Source organism: Athene noctua, chromosome 6 (genome assembly GCF_965140245.1).
Source record: "Athene noctua chromosome 6, bAthNoc1.hap1.1, whole genome shotgun sequence".
Taxonomy (NCBI): domain Eukaryota; kingdom Metazoa; phylum Chordata; class Aves; order Strigiformes; family Strigidae; genus Athene; species Athene noctua.
In genome coordinates this window covers 12,976,276-13,002,013 of record NC_134042.1, presented here as the reverse complement: position 1 = coordinate 13,002,013, position 25,738 = coordinate 12,976,276, and the positions used below count along the sequence as shown (strand labels likewise).

The following is a 25,738-nucleotide window of genomic DNA, read 5'->3' as shown; positions in this document are numbered from 1 at the left end:
CCCGGCGGCAGGCGTCCTGTCCCGCCGCCGCCGGAGCGAGGCGCCGCCCGGGCGGGAGGAGAGGGGCTCCGCTATCGATTGAGGCTGCCTGGCGGGGGCAGCGGCCGCCCCGCCGTCCTCTCGCCGCCAGCCGCCGTCATGTGGAGAGCGGTGGCCGCCGCCTCGGCCCCGGCGCGGGCCCTGTGCCGCGCCCCGGCGCGGGCCGTAAGCGTGGCCGTGTCCCCCACCGCCGGCCTGGCGGACGAGCGGGTGGAGACGCGGGTGGCGGGGCTGGGCCCGGGGCAGCCGGTGACCCTGCGGGCGGTGGCGGCCGACGAGCGCGGCTGCCTCTTCCAGTCGTGCGCGCACTACTGGGCGGACAGCCGCGGACAGCTGCACCTGGGCACGGACGCGGCGCACGGCGGGGACTACACCGGCGTGGAGCCCATGGGGCTCTTCTGGAGCCTCGCCCCCGCCGGCATGGAGAGGCCGTACCAGCGGCTGGTGCCCCGCAGCACCGGCACCCCGCTGAAGGTGGAAGTGCTGGTCCACCAGGGCCACAGCCTGCCCGGTGCCCTCCCCGGGCCGGTGGTGGCCAAGGCCGAGGTGGAACGGTGGTTCACGGCCCCCGGCGTGCGGAGGATCCGCCTGAAGGAGGGAGGCGTACGCGGCTCCCTCTTCCTGCCGCCGGGTGAGTGCCTGGGGCCGGCGGGACCGCCCGGCTTCTCTGTCCAGAGCAAGGAAAGGCTCTTTTAAAAGGGAAGCACGCGTAGGGCATCACCCGGGAAATCCATAACGCCGTCCCGCAGACAGGTGGCCCTTCGTTTGGGTCTTTTTTATTACTTAAAATCTTTCGGAGACGCTCCCAAAGGCTTGCCGGGACGCGGCCCCACTTGTGCGCGGCCACACTGCCTGGTCCTTGTCGGCAGGGCAGGGCAGGCATAGGCAGAAGCTACATGAGAAGAGGGGTTGTAGTCTTCCTTGTGAGACAGGCAGAAGCTGAATGAGAAGAGGGGTCCTAGAGTTTATTGTGACGCTGCTCTCAGTCTACGGTTTTTAGTAGGTTTGAGGCTCTGGACTACCAGAATCTGTAACATTCAAAAAAGCTGATATGCATCATCATGTGAGCCTGTGCCACATCTCCCAAGGATTTTATCTTGGGTAGGACCGAATCAAAAAGGCATTCTTCTTCCCTGTGAAACACATGCAAGTAAGGAGAGCAGCAGAAGAGATTCTAGAAAATCGTGGTATTTCACCTGCGTTACACCAGAGCTGAAACTGAGTTAATAGTTGAGTTACTTCAGTTGTTCTGGGGTATAAATGCAAAATAGACTCCTGAGCAAGTTCTACCTGTTCTGCTTGTGGGATGGTTGTGCTTTATGAGGTGTGATATTCCAGTGGTCTGCTAGTGCTCTTGGAAAATTAAACCTTACACTGATGATGGTGTTTGTACACTTGAGCCATGATTTAAACTTCCTGTATTTCCATGAGTGCTGTGCTACTAGAACTGCCCTCCATATTACCTCTAATTTGTGATGCCTTGGTTCAGCAAATCTTGTAAGTACCACTACAGTTATTAGAGATTCAAGTATTTTCAGTGAATGATTTCCAAACCAATAATCTTTTTATCCATTTAGATACGGATCCAAAGTCCACTGAAGAAAAAAAAACAACAACAGAGATTGAACTTTGAATTTTGGATCAAATACTTAGTCAGCATGCTGGATTTTCCATCTCTGAGACGTGGTTGTTTTGATACATCCTGCCTTAGAGGATGAGCTGGGTTTCTGCTGAGCTCAGTGGGAATCCAGAGATCTGCAAGATGGAACTGCATTTTCCCTTTAGAAAGTCTAGTGGTGTAATAGTGTGGAAAAGTCTGGAATAATTGTTTAAATGATACTGGCATCCTTCTTGATGGAGGATCCAGTTACAGCATTACTACTATACCATTCTTTGCTCCAGGGATAGAAAAATGTTAATGTTATTAAGATAGGAATCTTAAAGGGGAACCAGCCGTTCTTAGTAAAAGTGAGATGAGAGTGAGCTTACACTGTAATTTTAATATGAAAGAGATTTCTCAATTCAGGCATAAGTTACAGGTATAGGGTTTGTTTGTTTGCATTGTAAGCATTAGGGAAGTTTTTTATCCTGCTTTTTAGTGAGCTATGCAGAAACTGTATACTTGGGCACTCAGGAAGGCAGTCCAGGATCCTTGTGTAAGGTAAAGGTTGTCTTTATGAGAGAGAAACGCATTCATGCTTGACTGTGTTCTAATGATGTTCTTGTTAGAAAGCTTTCCAGGTAGGGGTGATAAATGAGTGAATACTTTTTTTTTTTTCTAGCCATCTACACTGACTGTTGTTAACTAAAAGTTACTTTTGGTCATGGTATTATAATAAATTTATCTAGACATACTTTCTCTCAAGTAGAATATTGAACTTCTATGAAAAATTTCAAACAGAAAGAACCCGAAAGTAGGTTTCAGTCCTTTTCTGGCTTCCTAATGCTTTATGTTAGGAGTTTCTGCCATCTAGCATGTCTTGTCCAAAACTTCATTTTCTCAAGCACCTTGAAATGCCAGAGGTCTTTTCTTTATTGCATATAGGTAATGTCAGGGAGTTAATGCGCTCTTGCACAAGCAGGTGCTTTTCCTGCGGAGAGAGTTGTAGTGAGCTGGATCCGAGTACATCAGTAGTGCCATCTGGTGGCCAGGGGGGGGAAAAAAAAGGTAAAAAAAGAAATTGCCTGCCTGGGATCTTCATAGTTCCAAGAGGTAGTATCGTTAGCCTTTCGACCCAAGATCTGCTGGCATGACATACAGTAATATCGCAACACAATCTTGGCTGCAAAATCATGCTCGTTAAAAATTGTGGTTCTGGTTATTTCTGTAGTTTTGTGGGACACACACATATAACCGCACCCATATCTGTTTTACACTGTCTCTTCACATCCGCAGTAGCAGTTCTGCTGCCAAGTGTTACAGTGCTGATGTTAAGATAGAGCTAGTAAATCCAGTTGATTTCATCTAGCAATATGTGTCTCTTTCATGTGCTTTGCATAATGCACCTTATTCCAGAGTTTGGATAAGTTTTGTAGAATTTAACTCCAGGGCTCAGTGCTCTTGCCACATTAGTAATGAGCTGGCACTTTACTAATTAAGGCATGACTCCCTTCTGGGAAAATAGCCCATGTAGAGTATGATTGTTCTGAGGGTGGGAGGTTCGGACCTTTGAAAAATACATTTAGAACAGGTGTTTTTTTAAAAAAAACCACCAAGTTTAACTCCACATATTTTTACGGGAAGGTAAGGATGTATTCTTAGTTTGAAATAGCTGAAGTGGAATACAACACTGGTTCGCTAATCTCTGCTGTTGGAAAAGTAATGAGTAATAATAGAAAATGTCTTAATCCTTTTATATTTTGTTGTTCACTCTTCACCAGATAGTTTTTAGTGTCCTGTTTCATAACTTGTCACCTGTACCTCCTCTTTTGAATATAGGGGATGGCCCCTTTCCAGGAGTGATTGACATGTATGGTGACGAAGGAGGTTTGATTGAATTTAGATCTAGTCTCCTGGCTACCCGTGGTTTCGCTGCGCTTTCTCTGCCGTATTTTGATTTTGAAGATCTGCCTAAGGTCATGAAAGAATTCAATCTCGAGTACTTTGAGGAGGCAGCTAGATTCCTACAGCGCCACCCAAAGGTGAGTGTAATGAGAGATCTCTTAGGACAAGAGAGGAGTCAGCAGTCATGCCCAAGTGGTGGTGGTGATTTTTTTTGAGTATCAGTTTTTGCTGTGCAAGTTTAGGCCCAATAATGGGAAAAGTGTAGGTCCTGCATAGTTGGCTATGCATATGACTGGGGAGAGTGAATTTCTTCCACCACAAGCTGATAAATAAATTCATGCTGGAAACTAGAAGATTCCTATCATTAGAACAGTGAAGTGCTGGAATATCCTCCAAACAGGAGCAGTGATGATAAACTAATTGCTTTCATTTTTAAAAAACCTCACATCATTAAGAGATGATGATACAAAACTACTCAACAGTCAGCAAAGGAATGGATTTGATGACTTGGCATGTTGCTTTCACTTTTACTTTCCAGGCTAGAAAAGGACAAGGCTAAATACTACTTACCTAATCCTTCAAATGTCATTTGTGAGGTTACTTTATTTGCCTGAGACTTACACAGCCATAGACTGTGCTTGAATTTCCTGCTACCTGTTTTGGGGATAAGATACTTGCATCAAAACATGCAGCAGGGACTAGGTGACATCCAAGTGGTGGTACTTTTTGTGCTTATCTCTGTTATTTTGTGGGGTTTGACAGCTCTTGTTGCCTCTGGAAAATAAGACACTAAATAGAGGGAGGAGCCTGGGTCCAGGCTGTAGCTTTCTAACAGGTCACATCAATATTTAACCTAACCTTACTTTTTTTTTTTAATAACACAACTCCAAAGGCATTTACTGGCTAATCCCATTATAATGCATTCCTCCCTTATTCCTTTCTTCCTCTCTTCCCCACCCCCTATCTTATCTGAAGGTGAAGGGACCAGGAGTTGGAGTGATTGGGACTGGAAAAGGGGCAGAATTAGCCCTCTCCATGATCACCTTCCTGCCAGAAGTAGTGGCTGCTGTCTGTATCTCTGGATGTAGTTCAAACACAGTTGCAGACCTCCATTATGGTGAGATGACTCTGCCTGGGCTGCGTTTTGATATGAATAAGGTCAGTGTTTCTGACACTGGCGTATTTGACATTTTTGAAGCTCTGGATGACCCAATGAATCCTGCTAATTCTCCCTGCACAATTCCCATTGAAAAAGCAGAAGGTCACTTTCTCTTAGTGGTAGGGGAAGATGATCGTATGTGGAAGAGCTCCTTATATGCTGAGCTGGTTATTGGGCGTCTACGCCAGCATGGGAAAGAAAACTTTAAACTCTTGAGTTATCCAGGAGCAGGTCACCGAATTGATCCTCCTTCTACTCCATTTTGTCAAGTAGCTATGGATCGTGTTCTGGGGGTGCCTGTTCTTGGGGGTGGAGAAAGCAAAGCACATGCCCATGCACAGGAGCACTCCTGGAGAAAGATTCAGGAGTTTCTGCACTTGCATTTGGGATGAACATTTGAGCACCTGCACGTGGTTGCTGAACTACAGAGGAATGAGCTTGAGCCACCAAAATGACAGGTGAATTGGAGGGACTGACTGAGAAAAGCTTTGAAATATGAAATAACCAAACAACTACTTAGCTACATGTATAAATCCAAAAAAAAAGGGATTTATTTGGACTAGCATAAGTTATTTTAGCTAGGTACACAGAGAAGTGAAACAATGATAAGCAGGCTGCAATGTAGTACAAATTTGAAAGCCTGAATTGGTCACGATAGCAAGGAACAAGTATCTGAAGAGAGCAGTAGGTACTTTCTTGCTTGCAGTATTTATGACTCAGAGAAATTAACAGCTAGCCTGTACCCTCAGCAATGACAGACTGGATCGCACCTGGGGAATGATGGCAACCCATGGATGAAAAACTTTGACATCAGACTGATGAATGATCCTGGTATTAAGCTGCTTTAGCCCAGAACTCTCAGATTTACAGCCATATATACTTTGGAAATGTCTTCTATTTCCTGGAGATACCTATTTGCAATGAAGCTCATACCTGGGCTTTCTTTAGGTGGCCATCTTCTGGTGACAGTCTGTTTCCTTCCAACAAAAATGACCTATAGAGTGAGAAAATGAGTGTTTTCCTGTTGTCCCAGCAGAATGGCAGCACTAACACTGTCTTGTATTAGGGATGTAACCATCTATAATGTCTTGGATTGACATTTGACACTCAGGGTATTAAAATTCTGTTGGATAGGTTAAAGCATAGTTAAATGCAGTTATGCTATGTGCAAGTCTTACTTCTCTCTTCGTTGCTTGTTTTAAACTAATAACCCCTGCCATTAAGCTAGGGATTAATTACTTGTGGAACTCCTTAGTACTGATGTCAACAGATGTTGACAGCTGTTCTTAAGGAGAAAGCAGAGTTGAAAGTCAGAAAACCTAGCCAGTAGAAGATTAAGACAAACTATAAAAAGCTGTCACCTTATGGTGATGATTGTTAGAATCACAATACTTAAAAAAACCCCATACAACTACTCCCCCTCCAAAAAAACCCCCAAACCCAAATCCAGGATATCTTTTCCATGACTGCCTGAAATTGGGGTTGGTTTGGGGTTTTTTTAATCTCAATTAATTTTTGTCTAGTGCCTTATTTTTCCCCACTATTCAGGTAGCAAGAAGTAACTTCTTCCAAAATGAGCTGATCTCTCAATAGGGTCTTGCTGGAATGCTGCTAGTGCTGAAGGCCTGTTTAAGAAGGGCCTCTATCAAGACAATTTCTCCTTCTAGGGTCATTTTGTCAGACCAGTTTGAGAGCCATCGAGGAAGATTCAAAACCTTAATTTATTTTATGGTACTGAATTTTGCTTTGCTCTCAGGGACCTTTGCTCTCCAGTTAACTGTCATTATGCTGCTGCTCAGCTCTCATTAGCTTTCTGCAATTATTGTTACTCCCCATCATTTGATTGAAGTTGTAAGTTCTCCACACGCCATCACTACCAATTGAACAATTTACCCATCCACTCCATCCTGCTCACTCCACTCACCACGTCTTCACCCCTAGTCTCTCTAAAATCCCTCGCTAGCTGAAGAGGCCTTTGCAGAGTCGTATCTGGCGCTTGAACCTCCATTAAAACCAGCAGCCCCAGAAGTCCAGGCTGACAGCCTGCTGTGATGTGCATGTTGGTGTCACCCGTATATAGTACACTGCCTTTTTTCCAATCTCACTCCAAGTTGCAACCATAGAGGAAAAGGTTGTTTGAAGGTTTCTGTTCATTTGGTCTGCCTTATTATGTGCATCTTCAGTAGTCGGAGCGGTGTAACTGTTGTAGAGCAGTGCCTCCCCTAACACTCCCTCCCACTACTGATACCCGTGTCTACACATTGCAGTCCTACCTCAGCATATCCATTGCCATGCAAGATTTCAAGCTGGAGGTTCAGGAAGTAAATGTTAAGTTGTAAATAAAAGAAAATCCAGGTAGCTTAAAAGTCTTCACATTTCATTTCTAAAGCACAAGCCTTTAAAATAATCCAGTGTTAGATGTTGTCAGATATATGCAATTTGAGAGAGAATTAAAACACTTCATTAAAAAAGCAAGCCTATGTAACAATTTGATGTTACACTTTCGTTTCTGAATAGTTCATTTGTTTGGAATGCTGAATGACACCTTTTAAACAAAGAAAGGAGGAAAACCGAAAAGAATGTAATTTTACTGTGAAGATCCTTTTGTGAACAGGTCACGGTATTTTGGGACAACATAATTCACAGAAGGGTCTGTAGAAAACCAGCCAACTTTTGCAATAGTATTTTACATATTTGCAACGCTACTTGGAGACCAAAGATACATTGCAGACACTGCAGATAATACAGCAGTTTCCTGAAGCATACATTAAACTAAGTGCCTGATTATGGCCTTAGATAAAGCCATGTTACTTACATTGTTTTGCATTCCTTACCTGGCAAAATTCCTGTAGTGTTTCACGGCGGCTGTTGCCTGGGTGGCTGGGTGAGCTTCACGAGGTACATCTGGGCCCCGCAGCACCCCCAGGCAGCTGTACGGCCGTGCTGGGCTATAACAAAGCTCTGCCCGGCTGCTGCTCGCGTCCCATGAGCGCTGGGGCCTGCTGGGCGTGCAGTGAGTAAACTTTGAGTAAGTTTTGAGCAGGCAGCCCCCGTGTGCTAACAGAGGCTTGTCGGATCAAAGTGCCGCTGGGAGGGGTGGGCTTTTGGTGCTGTTTGTAGTTTGCAAATCGTTTTAATTTTTGTCACGGATTGGTTTCAATAAAAGGTGTCTGCTAACGCCGGTCGGGCGCGGGGTTGTTGTTTTTACCGTTAAGGTTAGAGCCAGGGGGAAGGGGAAGACCGCCAGGGGGCGCCTCGCGGGAGGGCCAACGCCTCCTCCACGTCCCACAATGCATCGCGGGCCGGCCCCTACGCGACTTCCGGGATGGGACTTTCTGTGTGGCCGCGCGTCTCTATGACCGCCAGGTGTGGTTGCCTTCGCGCTCGGCCCCCCCGCCCCGCTGTGTCGGTGGCGCTGCGCATGCGCGGGAGGCGGCTGTGCCATAGCAACCGGAGCGTTAACGGTAGCAACGGCAATGGTGGGTGCCTTCAGTGCCGGCGCGGGCAGGCGGGCGCCTGGCGGGGAGGGCGCTGGGCCTGCGGGGGTGGCGGCCGGCCTGCCGGCTGCTGGGGAGGCCGGGGGCTTGGGGAGAGGCTGACCCGCGGCGTCCCCGCGACCTGGCGGCGGCGGCTGGGGGGGAGCACGACGATCGGGGCCTGCTCCGCGATGGCGGGGGTCGGTGCCGCTCTCCTGGCGCGGCAGGAGCCGGCGGGTGTGTGGGCGGCGGCCCCTCAGGACTGCCCCCGAGCAGTCCCCGGCGGCCGGCTCTGGCAGTGCCGCCGCCCCGCCGCGCCGCGAGCGGCAGCGCGGAGCCGAGCCCTGCGCCGCCGGGGCTCCTCCGAGCGGCTCCGTGGCGCCCAGCAGCGCGGGCACGGCGTCAGCGGGCCGAAAGGCATCCCCTTCCCGGGGCCGGGGCCGGCGGGTTGTGGCCCGTTAGGGTGCCTTGGGAAGGGGGCGTTTTACGGATGGAACAAGGTAGTGGGGAGCCTGGGATGCCGTCATATGAAAACCTGAGCTAGTACTTGTTTTTAAGGCAACAGTATCTGCGATTACTACAGCAATTACCTGGTATCTCTTGCTGTGTAATTCTGATTTGCTATATTTAACATTTAAATAAATATTTGCAAACGAAGGCAGTGTCACTGTTTTACTTTTTCCTGGTTGTCTGAATTTTTTAAGTACTCTGTCCAACAGCCGTGGTTTTTTTCAAAAATATTTCTTTTGTTATAGCTTTTATATGTACAGGGATGGGGTATTTTTTCCCCTTATTATGTTTCTTGTTCCTGCTATGTTGATGGTGGCTCTTCAGGGTGACAATTTCAGTTACTGACCCCTCAGCATTTTAAATACTTTATGTAATTTGACTTTCTTTAATCTAAATACTTGTAGGAAATCGTTCGATATGCAGGTAGAGGAACCCTGAAAATACGCTTCTCAGAAGGAGATTTCCCTTAAGTAACCTCCCTTAGCAGAAGATACTATAATTTATCTACACAAACTTCATGTGAGCTTCAAAGAACAAAGCGAAATCCCTGATACGTGTTCTCTTCGTAACCCACTATGCTGATTTTCATATTTCCACCAAATCGAATATTACAACAGGAGAGACAAGTCAGCCAGGTCAGGGAAGAAGCTGCTTCTTGTGCTCACATGGATTGCTAGCTCCAAATTCCTGCCCGGTTTTAGGTGTGAGTTTGAAACAGAAGCAGGCACTGGTCATATAGATCCATTTCCGTCTTCAACATGCGTGACTGAGGTCATGTACCTGAATGCTGTAATAATTGGCTACCACAATTATGAAAAATGCAGTGAAGCTCGTGTCCAAAAAACCTGATTAATGCGAAGCCAGCTGTGTTTGCGGGCATGCTGGCAGCTGTTAATTGGGTTTCATGAGGCTGTTGGATCAGAACTGGGGATGTGATCTGAACAGGAGGAGGTTTATCTGCAGCAGACACCGAGGAGATACTGCCATGGCACGGGTTTGCCTGGTCATCTACAACAGGGCCTAGAGCTAGTTATCGTTTGGTATAGACAGGGTGAAAGCCAGTGCCTAGCAGTGGGCAGGAGCAGCTGGAACATCTGAGGTTGCTCAGTGATGTACGTCTAAATCAAGGTGTATATATTGATATTTGAGAGTCATCCTTGGTGTTGCTGGGTCTTAGACTGTTGTTGGGTGTTCAGTGACTGTAGCCATTCTTATACATGTGCTTCCTCAACTGTTGTCTCTCACTGTTGGGGTTCAGAGTTTCCAGGTGTCTAAAGTACCCAACACTGAAGCTCTCTGACCAAGGTGATTGCCCTTAAGATTTTGGGTGGAAGTTAGTTTGTTGGGTTTAACTTTTACAATTTTTTTTTTATATCTGCTTACCTGAAAGGCTGCTCCTCTCCACATATGGTAGTGCTATGCCAAAGAGCAATAGAAACACCCACACTAGAGTCCTCTTGTTTTTGTAGAAAGGAGGCTGTTGCTGAGTTTTTGTGAAAGATTAGTCTCTGGAACGTTTTTAGTCTGAAAGACATCTTGGAATATGTTTAATGTTTAGGATATATCAGAGTTTATCTAATGACTGTTTTGGATAGCATCATGTGGTTTTGAGAAGACTCTGATGTGAGGCAGGAAAGTTGGAGTTAGTGACAACAGAAAGTTGGTTAGTGGGTGTGTCTTGGTTTTGGCCAGGACAGAGTTAACTTTCCTTGGGCTGAGAGGGAGCACAGCTGGAGGGCCGGGTCGGGTGGATCACTGGAGTATTCCATACCATGTGATGTCATGCTCAGTGTGTACAGGCGGCCGCGGGCGCTCTCTGGCTCACGCCCTTTTCGGTTTTGCAGGTCAGCGTGGTGGGATCACTGCTGGGGGGGGGGCGGGCTGCGTACCTGTCACTGCGCTCAGTAAGCCACTGCTGCATTTTACCCGTTTTGGATTTACATCTTGTCACTGTTGTTTTTCTTGTTACTATTAGTAAATGCCTCTTTTCTTTTTTTTTTTTTTAATTCAACCTACGAATTTTCTTCTTTTTGTCCCTCCCTTATTTCATTGGGAAGGGGGAAAGTGAGCAGTTGGCCATGTGGCAATTAGCTGCTGGCTGATTTAAAACCACAACAGGGTCAATCCCTAAAAAGCCTTGTACAGCAGCTCTCAGACTTTTCCTAACTGAATAGTACATGTTTTCACATTGCACGATGTGACTCGACATAAAACGATTGGAGAAAAACAGACAATCCAGATTGCTCTTGATTTTTGACAAGTTGTACCTTATTTTCCTCCATGAATCTTAAGAGGCTGTATCACTCTGTCTCCTCACAGACTTGCTCTCAGACAGAAATTCGCTAATGCAAAATAATAGAAGGGGGGGGGGGGGGGTGTTTTAAGAGCATTAGACCACGTTTTTTCAGTGCAGTAACCTCTTATGTCTTTGAATTGAATTTCACTGTCAACACTAACAAGCAGTGTCCCAAACCCATGTTCCACACAGGGTAGAGAGTAAGATCAGGAAGATAACATCTTTGCATGAAGCCAATTGATTGCTTTTCAAAGTGCTACAAAGTACCCCAGAAAATAAAATTATGGGACACTGAGGGGTTCCATCTTCTTAGACTCAGCTAGAGGGATATAATCCAGGAAAGTAGTAGAAGGGAGTTGACAAGCAGGATAGCGAGAGAGAAGGGAGAGGAGATAGGTTTACAGTGAAGAAGTCAACTAAAAATTTGCATTTAATATTCATTTAAATTTGTTTCATTTTTAGGCAAAAGCAACAACTATCAAAGAAGCTCTAGCCAAATGGGTAAGTAGTAGAACGGTATCTAGCTGCTTTGCAATACTCTGTGGCATGGGGTTTGACTGTATTCAGTTAAATTTGTTTTTCAAACATTGTAAAAATGTTAGGCATGAAGTGCTGAATTCACTTTGCTGTTCATGTTATTGGGGTGGGTCTAAATCTTCCTTTTACTACTCCTCATCTGGGTCCATATGACTCGCAAAATTGGATCTGGTGTTGCGTTGCATTCCAGATGCTTTTGTTCCCTTTGTCGTAAGGGTTTACCACTGACCTACAGTCAGGGTGACATTAGTTAAATCAAAGCAAGTTTAATTTAGCAAGCAGGTAGCCTGTCCTCAAAAAAAGTGTCTGTTCTACCTCTGGTTTCTCTGTGGCTTACTGTGGTCATTCAACTGACCTTCCTTCCGGCAAGCAGGTCTTCCTGCAAGTGCTCACTGCTGGCCACAGTCTGTGTTGGAAGTGTTCTCCCTTTCATGCTTTTAAGAAAAAAATAATTTATATTTGTTGGTATAAACTGGTAGATTATGAACTGAGTATAAATGCAAATAGATACAGTGTTGTTCTTAGAAAATAAAATGGAAATTTTGCATTTGTTTAGTGACTTACTTTGAACACACCATATTCTAGCAAAACATCTGACATGCTTATTTGCTAAATTGCTACTTGTGAGTAAAAATAGCATCACACTGAATTTGAACAGAAACTGAAATGTAAGTAAATGCACAAGGCAACATGCTAATTTTTTTATTAAATTAAGTTGCCTGAAGTATTTTGGGTACATAAGAGAGAAAATAATATAATCAAAACCTGATCTTGTACTGTGAAATTCTTAAAGACTTCTGGGATGCAATTCATTTCATTACAAAGTGCCATATAAACCAGGCCAGACCTCAACTCTCACTTTTCAGTAACTGCATAAAAATGGGGGAGAAAACAAGAGTCCTTGTTTTGAAAGCGTGAAACAGATATCTACTTTGTTAATGGACCTCCAGTCCTCCCACTGGACACCGAGTGAATTGACAAAATGCTCCCTTTGTGCTGTCAGGGAGGCAGCTGTCAGAACTGGTGATACTACCCGAATAGATACTTGCTCCAAGTATTTAGTCAGTGATCGCCATCGCTTCAGAATTTTAAAAGATTTAATAGACTATATGTTTTAATAAACTCAGATGCTGAAGTTATGGCCATTTTTCTAAAGCTCTGGACTTTATAAAGTATTTCATCTAGAAAATTATCAACCCAGGTTGTAAATAGGAAGTTTGTCTTTTGCTGTATTCTCTAAAGTGTAAAATCTTCCCCCACTCTTCTTTAATTTAAAACTTTTTTAGATTCTGTGAATCTGTTGAGGTTCGCCCCCAAAACCCTGCGTTCAGTTTGTGTTGTTAGGCGTGAGTTCTGAGTTTTCTGGTTGAAGTGGGAAGGAGATTTTTCTGTCAGAGCTTTTAAGAATCTGCTTCTGCTACAGATCGGCCCTAGCTGAGGCTCCTAGATGTCTCCATGGAAGTACCTTCGTTCAGAATTTTAAACCACCATCTAATCTCCACTTCTTTACAGAAGAAAACCCCTTAATGAAATTGTTCAAGTGTAAAATGGCTTTTAAAGAAAGCATATGTAATGTATAAGTTTTTTGATATCTTGATTATAAGCTAGCCTTCCCCTCTGCATGCTATGCCAGCAGCAATCTTGATAAACAGTACTGAAATGCTTTCTCTTTTAGTATCTTCTAGTAGTATATTGGAATTAGTTCTATAGTCGTTACTTCTATAGTATTTTTTTAGTATAGTAATTTTTAGTAATTGTATGTAGCAGTGAGCCTCTTCTTCACTTTCTCTTTTCTTCAGGAAGAAAAAAATGGCCAGAAGGCTTCAGAGGCAAAGGAGGTGAAACTGTATGGTCAGATTCCTCCTGTAGAGAGGATGGATGAATCTCTCTCCACACTTGTTAACTGCGAGTAAGTTCAGTTAAAAAACTAATTGGAAACCAAATGTTCTCTTTTCTATATTAATTTTTATGTTTAATGCTCTCCATTGTGGAAATACGTATTTACTACGTTTAAGTGTGACCTTCAAAGCAGCAGCTTTTTCTTTTTTTTTTTTTTTCTTCTTTTTCCTCACACGGTTCTTCTTTTTAATTCAAAGGTCCCTGTCACTTAACTGAGAAGATGTTAGGTTAGATTCTGTATTGATATAGTGTCTTCAGAAAAATTATATACTGTTTATTGGTGTGTAATTACAGGTTCATGTTTGGGGTCTATCAGCTAACTGGCACATTTATGATTGGTGCCAAAATTTATGCAAAAAACAAAGGAGACAAGCAGGATTTTCAGAAAGAGATTAGAGCCATTTCAGAAATAAATGTCCCTGCATTTGATAAGGCTAGGCATAAAAAGGTAATCTGGTATGTCATGTAAATAACTAACTCATGGTACTTTCCCAGAAGCTAAATAAAGTTGCAGGAGTCTTGATGGTTTGAGGATGTTTTGAGTCTGTTTACACATCCAGTTAGTTCACCATCTAATGAGAGAAGAATAAACAATTATTTCTAATGCAGTGGTGTTTGGGCATTGAACTCTTCTGATATAGTGATCCCTTGTATACTGTGAATTCATTATTCTTGCTTTTAAAGGAAACTGTCACTGTCTACGAACTGCATTGAAAGAATCGCCAACTTGAACAGCCTAAGTAAGTGACAAGCCAGTGAGCGATTATGTTTGTTTTCTAGTTGCTTAGGTAGAACACGTACCACAATTTTTATATGTGTCCAGCTTTATACCTATTCTTATCCTTCTGAATTCCTTCCTCCTAGAAAATTACAAGTTACCTTTAAAATTATCAGTCTTACTGGTGAATGCATGTTTAGCAGTAATGGTGTATTAAAGCCTGTAGCCTGGCACTAGCCTTGGCAGCTGTCTCACTGTGCAGGTTTAACAAAAAAAAAAAAAAACAAACAAACAAAAAAATCCATTTGGAAAGCACCTTTGTACCCTCCAGTGGGCCTAGTTGTGATACTCAACACCTATTTGGTTCTAGAGTGATTTAATGACCAATTTCCATGCTCATGATGGAGATAGTCTGCAGTTCAGCAGCTCCGTAATTGCGGTATTGGTTGGAGTGTTGTAGATCTGGATGGAAAAATGTCATTCCACTCTGTAGAGGATTGATTTTGTTTGTACTTGAAAGGGTTGTGCCATCTGTCTAGAAGTGGAACTGAACTTTTATTTCTTGGGCAGTTGTCTATGAAACCTTGGAACACATTGGGTTACCGACTTCGGGACAAGTCGGTAACTTGTTTTAATGGTCAGTCCTCAGGAGTTTGACTCTGTGGCATGAGGCTGGCAAAGAGCTGCAGGTTTTGGGCTGGAGCATCCAGGCTTTTCTGTCCCTATCATATTGCCAGGTGGACAGTCAAGGAACATGGAATCCCATTCTCTCCAGCTACTCACCAGTGCGGCTGTCAAGGAGCTTGATAAATGTATGTGTTTTCCTAACATGCTCAGACTTCAAAAAATTTGCAAATACTAATCAGGCAAAAATATTCCAGTAGTCTTTCCAATTAACTGTACTATAATATTTCAATTTGAGTAACTCTATCATGAGCAAAAAACAGTTAGGCGGTTATATATGAAAGTGAAACCAATGAAATTTTTTAGAGGGATAAAACATTAAAAGCCTTTAAAGCATCTTAAATATTTGTATTAATAAAATGTAGAATCAAAACATCCAGTCTATTTGATCCTAAAGCCAGACAAACTAGAACTACGTGATCTATCTCTTAAAGGTACAAAATATTGTCTCAGTTGGCTTCTGTGAAAGAGGGAGAAAGCAGTGCTTATAGCTTTGAAAAACAAGTCACTAATTATGACACACTTGCTTTTGCTTATTGCAGAGAGGAAGATGAGAAATCTTTAAGATGGAAAAGATTACTATTAATGTATATATCTGATATTGTAGTTATGTCAAGTAGATAATTCTGTGTACAGGTTCACATCTTCTGCAGTCTGTTCAGAGTGCAGTTTGTTTCTAAGTAAATGTGGTGTTTTACCTGACTTACAGCATCTTCCTATATTTAAACCAAAATTACTAACAAAAAACTTTCTTTTATCTATTACAGAAAATCTGAGGATTCTGTCTTTGGGAAGAAATAACATAAAGAACTTGAATGGATTGGTATGCGCTTCTTACTAGTATCAGTTCTTCACTAACAAAATGGAGTGCTGTCTAGAATGTGGGATAATTCCCTTATGTTCATAAAAGTCTGCTGAATTTATGTTATTCCCTAACCATTTATTTTCTCCTTTCACTATGTTCTGTTCACCCTATTATACATTGCTTCTGAATTTTCAGATAGTCTTTCTCTTTTTGTTTAAACACTCTTCATGTTTGGACATTCTTCAGGGCTAATTTACTACATAAAAGGATTTTAGAAGATTTATCATTGTCTTTGACAAAGATGAGCAGAACTTTTACTTGAAAACTGCTGTCTGTCTGTAAAGCCCTTTACATTCCACTGGCTTTAGATGAAAATAATTCCTACAGACTTTTTGCGTGAGGAGTTTTCTACCTGAAGATACTTAGACTGTGCTTCTTTACTGCACATATTAGCAGTCCTACGAACACACACTTCATGAGAATGTTGTATTTATGTTAACTGGTGCCCAGAGCAATATGGCTTTAGGGGAGAGGATGGTGGCAGGACTAAGTCTACCAGGTAGGGGAAAATTTGTTGAGGAAAAAATTGGGTCAATTTTGTTACATTTGAATTAAGGGCAAAAGAAATTTTTTCCTATCAACTTTTTTATTAATTAATATAGAAATTATTTTCTTCCTCAAGAGCTACTCCCACAGAATGTTTCTCTTCAAAGCTATTCCCATCTTCAGAGATGCTGTATCTCTTAAGTGAGAAATGCAGAGTCAATGCGTAATGGCTGGTTTAAAAAAACCTCTCTTTTGAGAGAATTATGAAAGCAACTTCTGGCCAACAGGTAGAAACATACATGCACTTGAAATTAATCATTCCTTCATATTGTATAAAACCCCTTCTAAAGTGGTGTTGAATTGCATTCACTTCATGTACCCCTGCAGTGCACAAGCAGTCAAATTTGTCTTCTCTGCCCCTATGCCTTAAGAACAACTACTCCAGCCAGCTATTCCTTGTCTTATTTTAATATTGTGATTTCTGTCCTCCTAAATATATCTCAGATCTTTTGCTCTTAATTCCCATGAGCATTTATCATGCATAATTAGGGACTGGCTTAATAGGAAATGAGGATCAGTATTTCTTAGTGTTTTCTCACATGAGGTGACCTGCTGGGGGTGAAGAGAGAATCTGAAGAATAAGGAGGATATACTTCTGCTTACCTGAGCAGTCCTGTCATTTTCCAGGAGGCAGTTGCAGATACTTTAGAGGAGCTGTGGATCTCCTACAACTTCATTGAGAAACTGAGGGGTATCCGTGTAATGAAGAAGCTGAAGGTTCTTTATATGTCAAATAATTTGGTGAAAGACTGGGGTAAGCCACACCTCTCTATTCTGTAACTTCTGTAGTATGGTGAATGCATGAGTTAAGTTGCCAAGCGAAGAATAGTTCTGTACGTTCGAGGGCTTTAAGTCTCACTGATAAGCCTGCAGACATGCATAGAATCCCTAAATATCCACTTAGGCAAGAGAGTAAAAATAGTGAGAATATTAAATTTAACTTCTAAGCCCTATGAAGTTTGTTCTTTGAATCCTCTTTCTCAGACCTCTTTTAAAATGCATACCTGTTCTTCAGTCTGATACTGGTTCAAGCCCAGGCAATCCTTATCTTGTTGTATCCCCTGCTATTTATGTTTGCACTGAGTTTGAAAGGAACATGTGGTGCAGATGTGTTTTCCACGTTCCACAATCTGGTTGGTGTTTTCACCTTTGTGGTTGCAGCAGAGTTTGTGAGACTGGCAGAGCTGCCATTACTAGAGGATCTGGTGTTTGTAGGCAATCCACTACAAGAGAAATACGCCTCTGATCAGAAGAACAATTGGATTGAAGAAGCAACCAAACGGGTACCCACGCTGAAAAAGCTGGATGGTGAGTTTGGAGCGTGAGGCAATTGGTGTGAGTTAACAGCTTAATACAAAGACAACAGGGAAATGAATCATAACCTCAGAAATTCATCTATGTGCCCATTTCATCTATAGTCCTCCCTCCTCTCTTCAAACTTACCCTGTTGTGCTTATGTACTATATGTTGGATGACTGATTATTGAAATGGTTGAAGATGTTCTGGATAAAAATAAGCACTGAAGGTCTCTTTCTGCAGGTGGGCGTTGCCTTTCTGTTAGTTCCTGTGCCAGGAACACTGGTCAGCAGTTAGGTGCCTAAAGCACAACAGAAACCAGGCTCTGGTAGTTTTATTTTCCATTTCCTACCTGTGAAGAAACAAACACAGCACCCCAGTCTTACAGTAAGCAAAGGGCCCTTACCACAAAGCCTCACCATAGTTCAAATCTCTGCCTCAAGCTGAGCAAAGCATTGGTATGACCCAGTTCCCACTACCCATGTGACAGCACAGGTGAATGGACAACTACCTGCACACCGTGCTGTTCTTGTACTACTTATCTGGGCATGGATTTGAGTGTGCTAGTTCAGTGTGCTGTGAGCTTACCTGTACTATAGGGTTTTGCTACTGTGGGGAAAATTTATAACTTGACAAATCTTTTGGGGGCTATTAGCATTTCAGCTTGTTTTAAATTCACGAACACATCACTGTGAGATGGTGTGAACCCTGAAGGCTGCCACAGTCTGAGGTGCCCTTGCTCGACATGGCAATTAAAAAGTGATTTAAAAAAAAAAATACTCAAGGGGTGGGTATAGACTATGACACTACTGTGCAGTGCAGCTTTATACCATGACGTCCAGGTTAGTCCTAAGAGATGTGACCATATTGCTTCTTGGAGCCACATTAATATAATTGTAGTTTGTAGCCTGGACACCCTGGTTAGGTATCAGTGAGGAGGTATCACATACTAACTTGGTCAGGTAAAGACCCGCAAGAGAAGGGTGACATGTTAGTTGGTTGTTGGCAGTTGAACCAACATGGTGCATCTCCCAGTGACCAAGTTAGGCTGATCTTTGCAGGTCCTGCTTCAGTACCTTTTTTATTCTCTGTTACTTGAGTAGTTGGAAAAACATCCAACAGAAGATCTCATCAGTTTGAAGGCTTTTCTAGTTAAGAGCCATTCAGGTATGCAGAAGTTCATGTCAGTTAGAAGCAGAGGCAGGAAATAGAACTCTTCCCTCTTTCTGCTGGTCTGACTCTTTCCAACAGTCCAGGGTAGCTTTCAGGTATATCAGCATTAACTATTTCTTTCTCTGTGTAATCTATTAATAAATCTTTGCAGATTTTTTTTCCTCTCTTTTTTCCTCTTAGGTATCCTAGTTATTAAACAAGAAGAAGATGAAGAAGGAGCAAACTGATGACACTTTCTTGTTGGGTATTTATTTAAGTAACTCCAGATAGCTCAGCACTTAGAACTTTTATATAAAATATTTGAAGAAAATCTTTGGGCAATTTTTAAAAGACCAGTTTATCTCTACAGTCTCTCACCCAAAGAGTTAATTACCAAAATTCAGGCATACAATTTTGTCAAGCTTATGACACCTTCTATAGTGACCAGTGGAGTTGAGTTTATCTGCTGTTTGGCTAACAAGAGATTTTTACCTAAACTAATACGTAGCTATCTTTAATCCCTGATTAGTGGTGCTTGTTGAGTCTTGGGTTATAACAGAACCATTTTTGCTTGTTTGGTGCAGCTGGCCAACATTATCATTGGAAACACTGAGGCCAAAAGAACAATGTTGTGGTTTAGAGACACATTACAGGCTTTGTTGTGTTTAATTTTACCATGGGAGTCCCTCAGTATTTTAAATATGCAAGTTTGCCCTTTCATCCCCTTAACTGTTATGCCAAACAGGTCCAGTAGTTGTGGACCTACGCACAAAAAAGGTGTTGGTTTGATGATCACCTGCTACTGGTCTTAAGTTTTGAATTGGGCTTCTTGCATTGGAACTCAGCTGCATTGCTTAGAAGGCCATGTGTAACTTAGATATTTATTTATTTTAAAGAGGCAATGGGAATTCTTTGCATGGTTTCAGTGAGACTAAAATATCTGCTAGCTTTTTTTTTTTTTTTTTGTCTCTTACTAGAAATTATTTTGGATTGAACTATGTGGCCTATGAGCCTACAGCTGGTTCCTAGTTTTGGTTTGGGTCACTGGTGGCATAATCCTTCTCAGCTCCGGAATGTTCCTGTAACTAAGTAGGCTGATACTACTGCAGAAACAAACAGTGAACAAAAGACCTGGGCTTGAGGACAAAAAATTTTGATTTGGGGGATAGTACTTTCTGTATGAAAGCACAGATGTAAGCAGTGAGAGAAAGCGTATGTAGTTAGTGGGGAAGATGAGATGAGATGGTGTTGTGGTTTGAACTCAGCCAGTAGCAAACTGCCACATGGCCAGTTGTTTACTTCTCCCCCAGCTGCCGGTGAAATAGGGGAGGGACAAAAGAAGAGATTTGTAGATTGAATAATAAAAAAAAAATAAATATATATATATATATAGTAATACTAACAAAAAACAACAGTAGTCCAAACCAGGTAAAATGCAGTAGTGGCTCACTGAGCGGTGACTGGTATAGAGCCCGTCCACAGCAGTGACCTGACTGCACCAGAGAATCCCACCCTGCTGATCTGGAAAATGAAAACAAAAAACCCACACCTATATGCTGAGCTTGATGTCACGTGACATGGAATGCTCCAATGATTGATCGGGACCCAGCCCTTCAGCTGTGCTCCCTCTCAGCCCAAGGAAAGTTAACTCTATCCTGGCTGAAACCAGGACAGTCTCCACCTGTTATTGACATCATGCTCAGGTTCCAAATACATTCTAAGGAATCACCACCCCTTTCCTGGGTCTACAGATATCATGCCCTCAGTCTATGGGCCACCCTTACAAAATGTCTACTGAGTTCATTTAGTCCGTAACTTTGGGTTCCATCTGTTGTGGCAGTCTTTAAGACTGGAGGAATGAGGTAGAGTTGGCTCAGTCGGTGGAGCAGGAGGCTTTGGATGTGGCAGGAGGATGTTGCAAGGCACCAACTGGTTATTTGACAGTCCAGTTCATTGGTAGTTTTAACCCAAAATCAAATCTGCTTGAGGCATCTGTTGGAATTCTCCATCCTCCTGCATTGCCCACCAAGTGCACCCATGTCTTTAGGCAAAAGTAATCCCATGCATGGGTTTACCTTTACCCAATGCAGGAATAACCCAGAGGGTCTTCCCCAGCATATTTTTAATGTGTGCTACAGGGGCTTTATCCCCATCTACAGTATGTAGGAGGTTTGACTGAGCAGGGCCAGCTTGCTTGGCAGATCCTCTGGTTTTGACTAACCAAGTGGCTTTTGCTAAATTCACGTCCCAGTGTTTGAAAGTTCCACCACCCATTGCTCTTGGTGTAGTTTTTAGCAACCCGTTGTATTGCTCAATTTTCCCAGAGGCTGGTGCATGGTAGGGAATGTGATATATCCACTCAATACCATGTTCTTTGGCCCAAGCATCTATGAGGTTGTTTCAGAAATGTGTCCCATTATCTGACTCAATTCTTTCTGGCATGCCACGCCACCGAAAGACTTTCTCCACAAGGCCTAAAATGCTGTTCCAGGCAGTGGCATGGGGCACGGCTTAAGTTTCCAACCAGTGGCTGCTTCCACCCTTGTAAGCACATATGTGTTTGCCGTGCCAAGTTCATGGGAGCATGACATAATCAATCTGCCAGGCTTCCCCATATTTATATTCTGACCATCATCCTCCATACCACACAGGCTTTAACTGTTTGGCTTGCTTGATCGTAGCACATGTCTCACATTCATGGATTACCTGTGCAGTAGCATCCATGGTTAAGTCCACTCCTCGGTCACAAGCCCATCTATATGTCACATCTCTTCCCTGATGGCCTGAGGATTCATGGGCCCAGCGAGCCAGAAATTGTTCACCCCGATGTTGCCAGTCCAGATCCACCTTGATCGTGGCAGCCTGATCTGCCTGTTGGTTGTTCTGCTGTTCTTCAGTGGCCCAGCTCTTGGGTACCTGAGTGTCTACATGATGTACTTTCACAACAAGATTCCCTACCCGCGCAGCAGTATCTTGCCCTAATTCAGCAGCCCAGACTGGTTTGCCTCTGCGCTGCCAGTTGCTCCATTTCCACTGCTGTAACCACCCCCACAGCGCATTTGCCACCATCAGAGTCAGTACAGAGGTAGAGCACTGGCCACTTCTCACTCAGCGATAGCCAAGGCCAGCTGGATGGCTTTCACCTCTGCAAACTGACTCGACTCATGTTCTCCTTCAGCAGCTTCAGCAACCCGTCGTGTGGGGCTCCATACAGCTGCTTCCCACCTTTCATGTTTTCCCACAATGCGACAGGACCCGTCGGTAAACAAGGCACATTGCTTCTCATTATCCAGTAATTATATGGTGGGGCCTTCTCAGCACGTGCTACCTCTTCCTCTGGCGCCATTCCAAAAATCTTTGCCTTCTGGCCAATTCGTAATCAATTCCAGTATTCCTGGAGGGCTCGGGCTCCCTATTCGAGCCTGTTGTGTGATTAATGTGACCCATTTACTCCATGTGGCATCATCTGCATGGTGTGTTTCTTTTATTCTCAGCCTTGCTAAAATACATAATACAGTTTTAACTAATAGATTTCTTTTTAAATTGCTTTTACAAGAAGAGACAAAAGCATATTCTCCAAGTCAGAAGATGGGCTTGTAGCTGCTGCAGTTTCTGTTACTTTCTTACCAGCTCCAGAGCCCTCCTCTCCTGAGGGTGCTGAACAGTGTTTAATAGCACGTGGTAAGCCTGGGCTAGGCCCCAGCGTGTTGCAGTGAGCTGCGCCTCTCTGGAATTAGCCAGAATCACAGAATCATCAAAGTTGGAAAAGACCTTGAAAATCATCTAGTCCAAGCGTTAACCTAGCACTGATGGTTCCCAACTCCACCAGATCCCTCAGCGCTATGCCAACCCTACTCTTAAACACCTCCAGGGATGGGGACTCCACCACTCCCTGGGCAGCCCATTCCAATGCCCAACAACTCGTTCTGTAAAGAAATGCTTCCTAATATCCAGTCTAAAAGGTCATTCTCCCCATCTCTGTCTTCTGGCTGAGGAGGCTGGATTCCCTCAGTACAACTGGTCTTGTTATTGAAGACTGAGGCAAAGGCGGCATTAAACACCTCAGCCTTTTCTTTATCACTCGTTGCCATGTTTCCTGCTGTGTCTAGCAGGGGATGGAGGCTCTCCCTGGTCTGTCTTTTGCTGTTGACCTATTTATAGAAACATTTCTTGTTATCCTTGACTGCTGAAGTCAGATTAATTTCCAGCCGGGCTTTAGAGCTCCAGATTTCTGCCCTGCATATCCTCACAGCCTCTTTGTAATCACTGTGAGTGGCTAGCCCCTTCTTCCAAAGGCCATAAACTCTCCTTTTCTCTCTGAGTTGCAGCCAAAGCTCCCTGTTCAGCCAGGGTGATCTCCATCACAGGCTTCTCTTACAGCCCCTGGGGACAGCCTGCTCCTGTGCCATTAACACTTCCTTCTTGAAGAGTGCCCAGCCTTCCTGGACCCCTATACCCTTCAGGACCATCTCCCAAGGGATTCTGTCAAGCAGTTGCCTAAACAAGTCGAAGTCAGCCCTTTGGATGTCAGTTCTGCTGCTCCCTCTCCTGGCCTCTCTAAGAATAGAGAACTCTTGTTATTTCATGATCGCTGTGCCCTAGTCGGCCTCCAACCGCCACATCATCCACCAGTCCTCCTCTGTGGTCTAAGTCTATACATTTCTGAAGGTCATGTTAGATACAACAAATACTCTACAGTAATTTGGCTATTTTGGGACATTCTGAGAGCAGAATATAAACCTAGTGTTCTGATGATTGGAACGAAACACAGCCCCCTCGAGAAGACATGAGGGCAAAGAGCAGCTCCTGGCTGCTGTCAGTGACCCAGACAGGCTGCACCTGTGGGCCTCAGTCCCAGAACCACTGCTGTGGGTGGTACAGCTGTGCCTACTGTTTGGCCCACTATCATCAGCTCTTTTCACAGATTTAACAGCACAAATTCTCTAGTTCTTTTTTGGGGGCTGCATTATAATTACCACAAAAAAAAAGAGAAAGGAAAAAAAAAAAATCATTCTTGAAAGAATGGAGCATCCAGTCTCAACACAATTATAATGGCAGTAAGGGACACTTACAATACATTCATGATGCGATAAAGTAGCATATATTTTAAAACCCTTCTGGTAAAAACTGTATGTCAATCTCAATGAAACAATACAGTAAGGAAAGAATAAATTGTGGCTTTCATTTGTCAGGAGATGCTTAAGCTCAAAGCTGGGTGGAAGGTTCAACTTATGTTGCTTTGCCTGTTGAATCCTTACTCTCAAGAACAAATTACACACCCCCGAACCTTTTCTCCTCTAAAATAAGTTTTCCTAAATTTTAAAATTTGCACTTTAAAATGATGCACTGGATGTGGTGGAAGACATACACAGGTGGTAGAATTAAAGGAGCTGATTTGCATACCGGTGGTGCTACACCACATCACATATAAGCTGACAGTGAAGCTCGGCCTGCACGCCCACAGGGAGCGGCTGAGAAAAATGCTGAAAGCCTCATCTTTCTGTATCGCTCTTTGCTCTTCCCTATCGCACCACATCCAACAAAGTAGTAAGCACATTATTATTCATGGATGAAAAGAGCACCCATGTAAAACTTGCAAGCCATGTGGAATTCAGCTTTTCCCAGTGAAATTATGGAGGATTAGCATCCACTTTATTCCTTAGAGAAATATCTTAAAATTAAATTAGTGATAGGAAATAGCTAAGTTTTTTTACTTGCTTGTTAGCACACTGACCTCTCTTCAAAGAGCTGATGTATGCAGTATTGAGTATTGATATACTGAGAACTGCTGGAAAAATGTGAGAAGAGACCTGAGAACCAGCACATGACTCAGGCTACACTAGAAGTAGACTCATCTAGAAAAATCTTCAAGCAAGAGGGCACTTTTTAACATCCCCTTTGGCTATCTTTTGTATACAGTAATTTTGTAGTATGACCCAGCTGTTAAATTTGCTCTGTTTAAATTATTTAGGCCTATGTTTATAAATGTTATTCTGTGAAACTTGTTTAAAAATAATATAACATTATTTTATACAAACATCTTTGGCTGTTGTGTAATGAAATAGTTCAGCTTGTCGAGAGCGTTCTGAAATTAAATTTTGTTCTCATTAAACTTTCCTAGCTGCTCAGGGAGCAATGTATTTATAGTATGTAAATGCTGTTCCTTATTGCCTCTATATTTTAGAATAGAAAATAACTTGGACTTTAAAAATGCTGATATATTGTGATTGTTGTCATCTGATACATAAATATTTTTCAATCTTTTAAGACACTGGTTGTCAGACTTTGTTCTTGGGTCTTCAGAAAAAAGTCTACCACTGCTATAGGGGGGAAAAAATGCAAATAAGTTAAATGAATGGGTAGTCTTTCTTCAGTACAAAATTACTAATTCACTTTTGAGTTCTGTTAACAGCAATATACTATCGATTCCATTAATCCCAGACAAGAGAAGGTTAACTGATTCATAAACTTCTGTAATAAGAACTTTAGCCATCAATAGACAGTGTCACTGAAATGTAATTTCAAAACTCAGATATAAAGAAAAAAGCTTTCTACTACCCAGTCCACAGCAGTCAGTTTCAATAAAGACAATAGCAGCATCCTGCAATGACAGCTGTAATGCTATTTAAAAAAACATATGGGGAATTACTGCAGAATTCCTCACACAGTGCCACTAACTCAAAGCTTACTAATCACTAAAATGCTCATAAGATCTCCTTCAGTAGCTGAAATAACTTCCAGAAGTTTGGGCTTGGATCCACCAATTGAAAAAAAAGAGATGAAATCCAAAATGCCCAAAACTTGTGACTTTTCTCATCATCCAGAGTTTGTTTGCATGGCTTCACAGTTTCAGTACAAAGTAGTCAATCTTTAGCACTTTTGCCAGTTGGCTTTGACAGGGAGGCAAATAACCTTATTTAAAGCTTTAAACAAAGTCCTGGTCTGCTATCTGAAGTGAAGGCTTCGGTGTTCCTGATCTCTTTCGCCCACTAAACAAAATACCACTTACTTCTCCAAACACTATTGCTGATCAACAGCCACATCCACAGGAGTAAA

General features: G+C 43.0%; 2 protein-coding genes across 5 annotated transcripts; both read left to right on the top strand.

The window, feature by feature from the left end:
• Nucleotides 1-96: 96 nt before the first annotated feature.
• LOC141962069 (acyl-coenzyme A thioesterase 5-like) lies at nucleotides 97-7,884 on the top strand. The gene is made up of 3 exons (XM_074909626.1): nucleotides 97-670; nucleotides 3,479-3,681; nucleotides 4,520-7,884. Exons 1-3 carry the CDS (start codon nucleotides 139-141, stop codon nucleotides 5,093-5,095), a joined length of 1,311 nt encoding a protein of 436 aa, XP_074765727.1. The 5' UTR covers nucleotides 97-138; the 3' UTR covers nucleotides 5,096-7,884.
• A 189-nt stretch (nucleotides 7,885-8,073) lies between these two features.
• Nucleotides 8,074-24,894, top strand: DNAL1 (dynein axonemal light chain 1). Of its 4 annotated transcripts, XM_074909622.1 has the most exons (9): nucleotides 8,074-8,182; nucleotides 11,448-11,486; nucleotides 13,322-13,431; nucleotides 14,106-14,161; nucleotides 15,591-15,646; nucleotides 16,862-16,988; nucleotides 17,396-17,542; nucleotides 18,884-18,947; nucleotides 24,408-24,894. In XM_074909622.1, exons 1-8 carry the CDS (start codon nucleotides 8,180-8,182, stop codon nucleotides 18,928-18,930), a joined length of 585 nt encoding a protein of 194 aa, XP_074765723.1. In that variant the 5' UTR covers nucleotides 8,074-8,179; the 3' UTR covers nucleotides 18,931-18,947; nucleotides 24,408-24,894. The 4 variants fall into 4 exon arrangements, with proteins under 4 accessions (XP_074765723.1, XP_074765726.1, XP_074765725.1 ...); XM_074909625.1 differs by having other exon boundaries at nucleotides 17,450-17,542; nucleotides 18,884-24,894; XM_074909624.1 differs by having other exon boundaries at nucleotides 17,399-17,542; nucleotides 18,884-24,894.
• The last annotated feature ends 844 nt before the right edge of the window (nucleotides 24,895-25,738 follow it).

Coding starts and splice junctions, on each gene's coding strand:
- DNAL1 (XM_074909622.1), top strand. Junction 16,989..17,395: donor TAATTTGGTGAAAGACTGGG/GTAAGCCACACC, acceptor TTGTGGTTGCAG/CAGAGTTTGTGAGACTGGCA. Junction 17,543..18,883: donor CACGCTGAAAAAGCTGGATG/GTGAGTTTGGAG, acceptor TTTTCCTCTTAG/GTATCCTAGTTATTAAACAA.
- LOC141962069 (XM_074909626.1), top strand. CDS start 139: ATGTGGAGAGCGGTGGCCGCCGCCTCGGCCCCGGCGCGGGCCCTGTGC. Junction 671..3,478: donor CTCCCTCTTCCTGCCGCCGG/GTGAGTGCCTGG, acceptor TTTTGAATATAG/GGGATGGCCCCTTTCCAGGA. Junction 3,682..4,519: donor TCCTACAGCGCCACCCAAAG/GTGAGTGTAATG, acceptor TCTTATCTGAAG/GTGAAGGGACCAGGAGTTGG.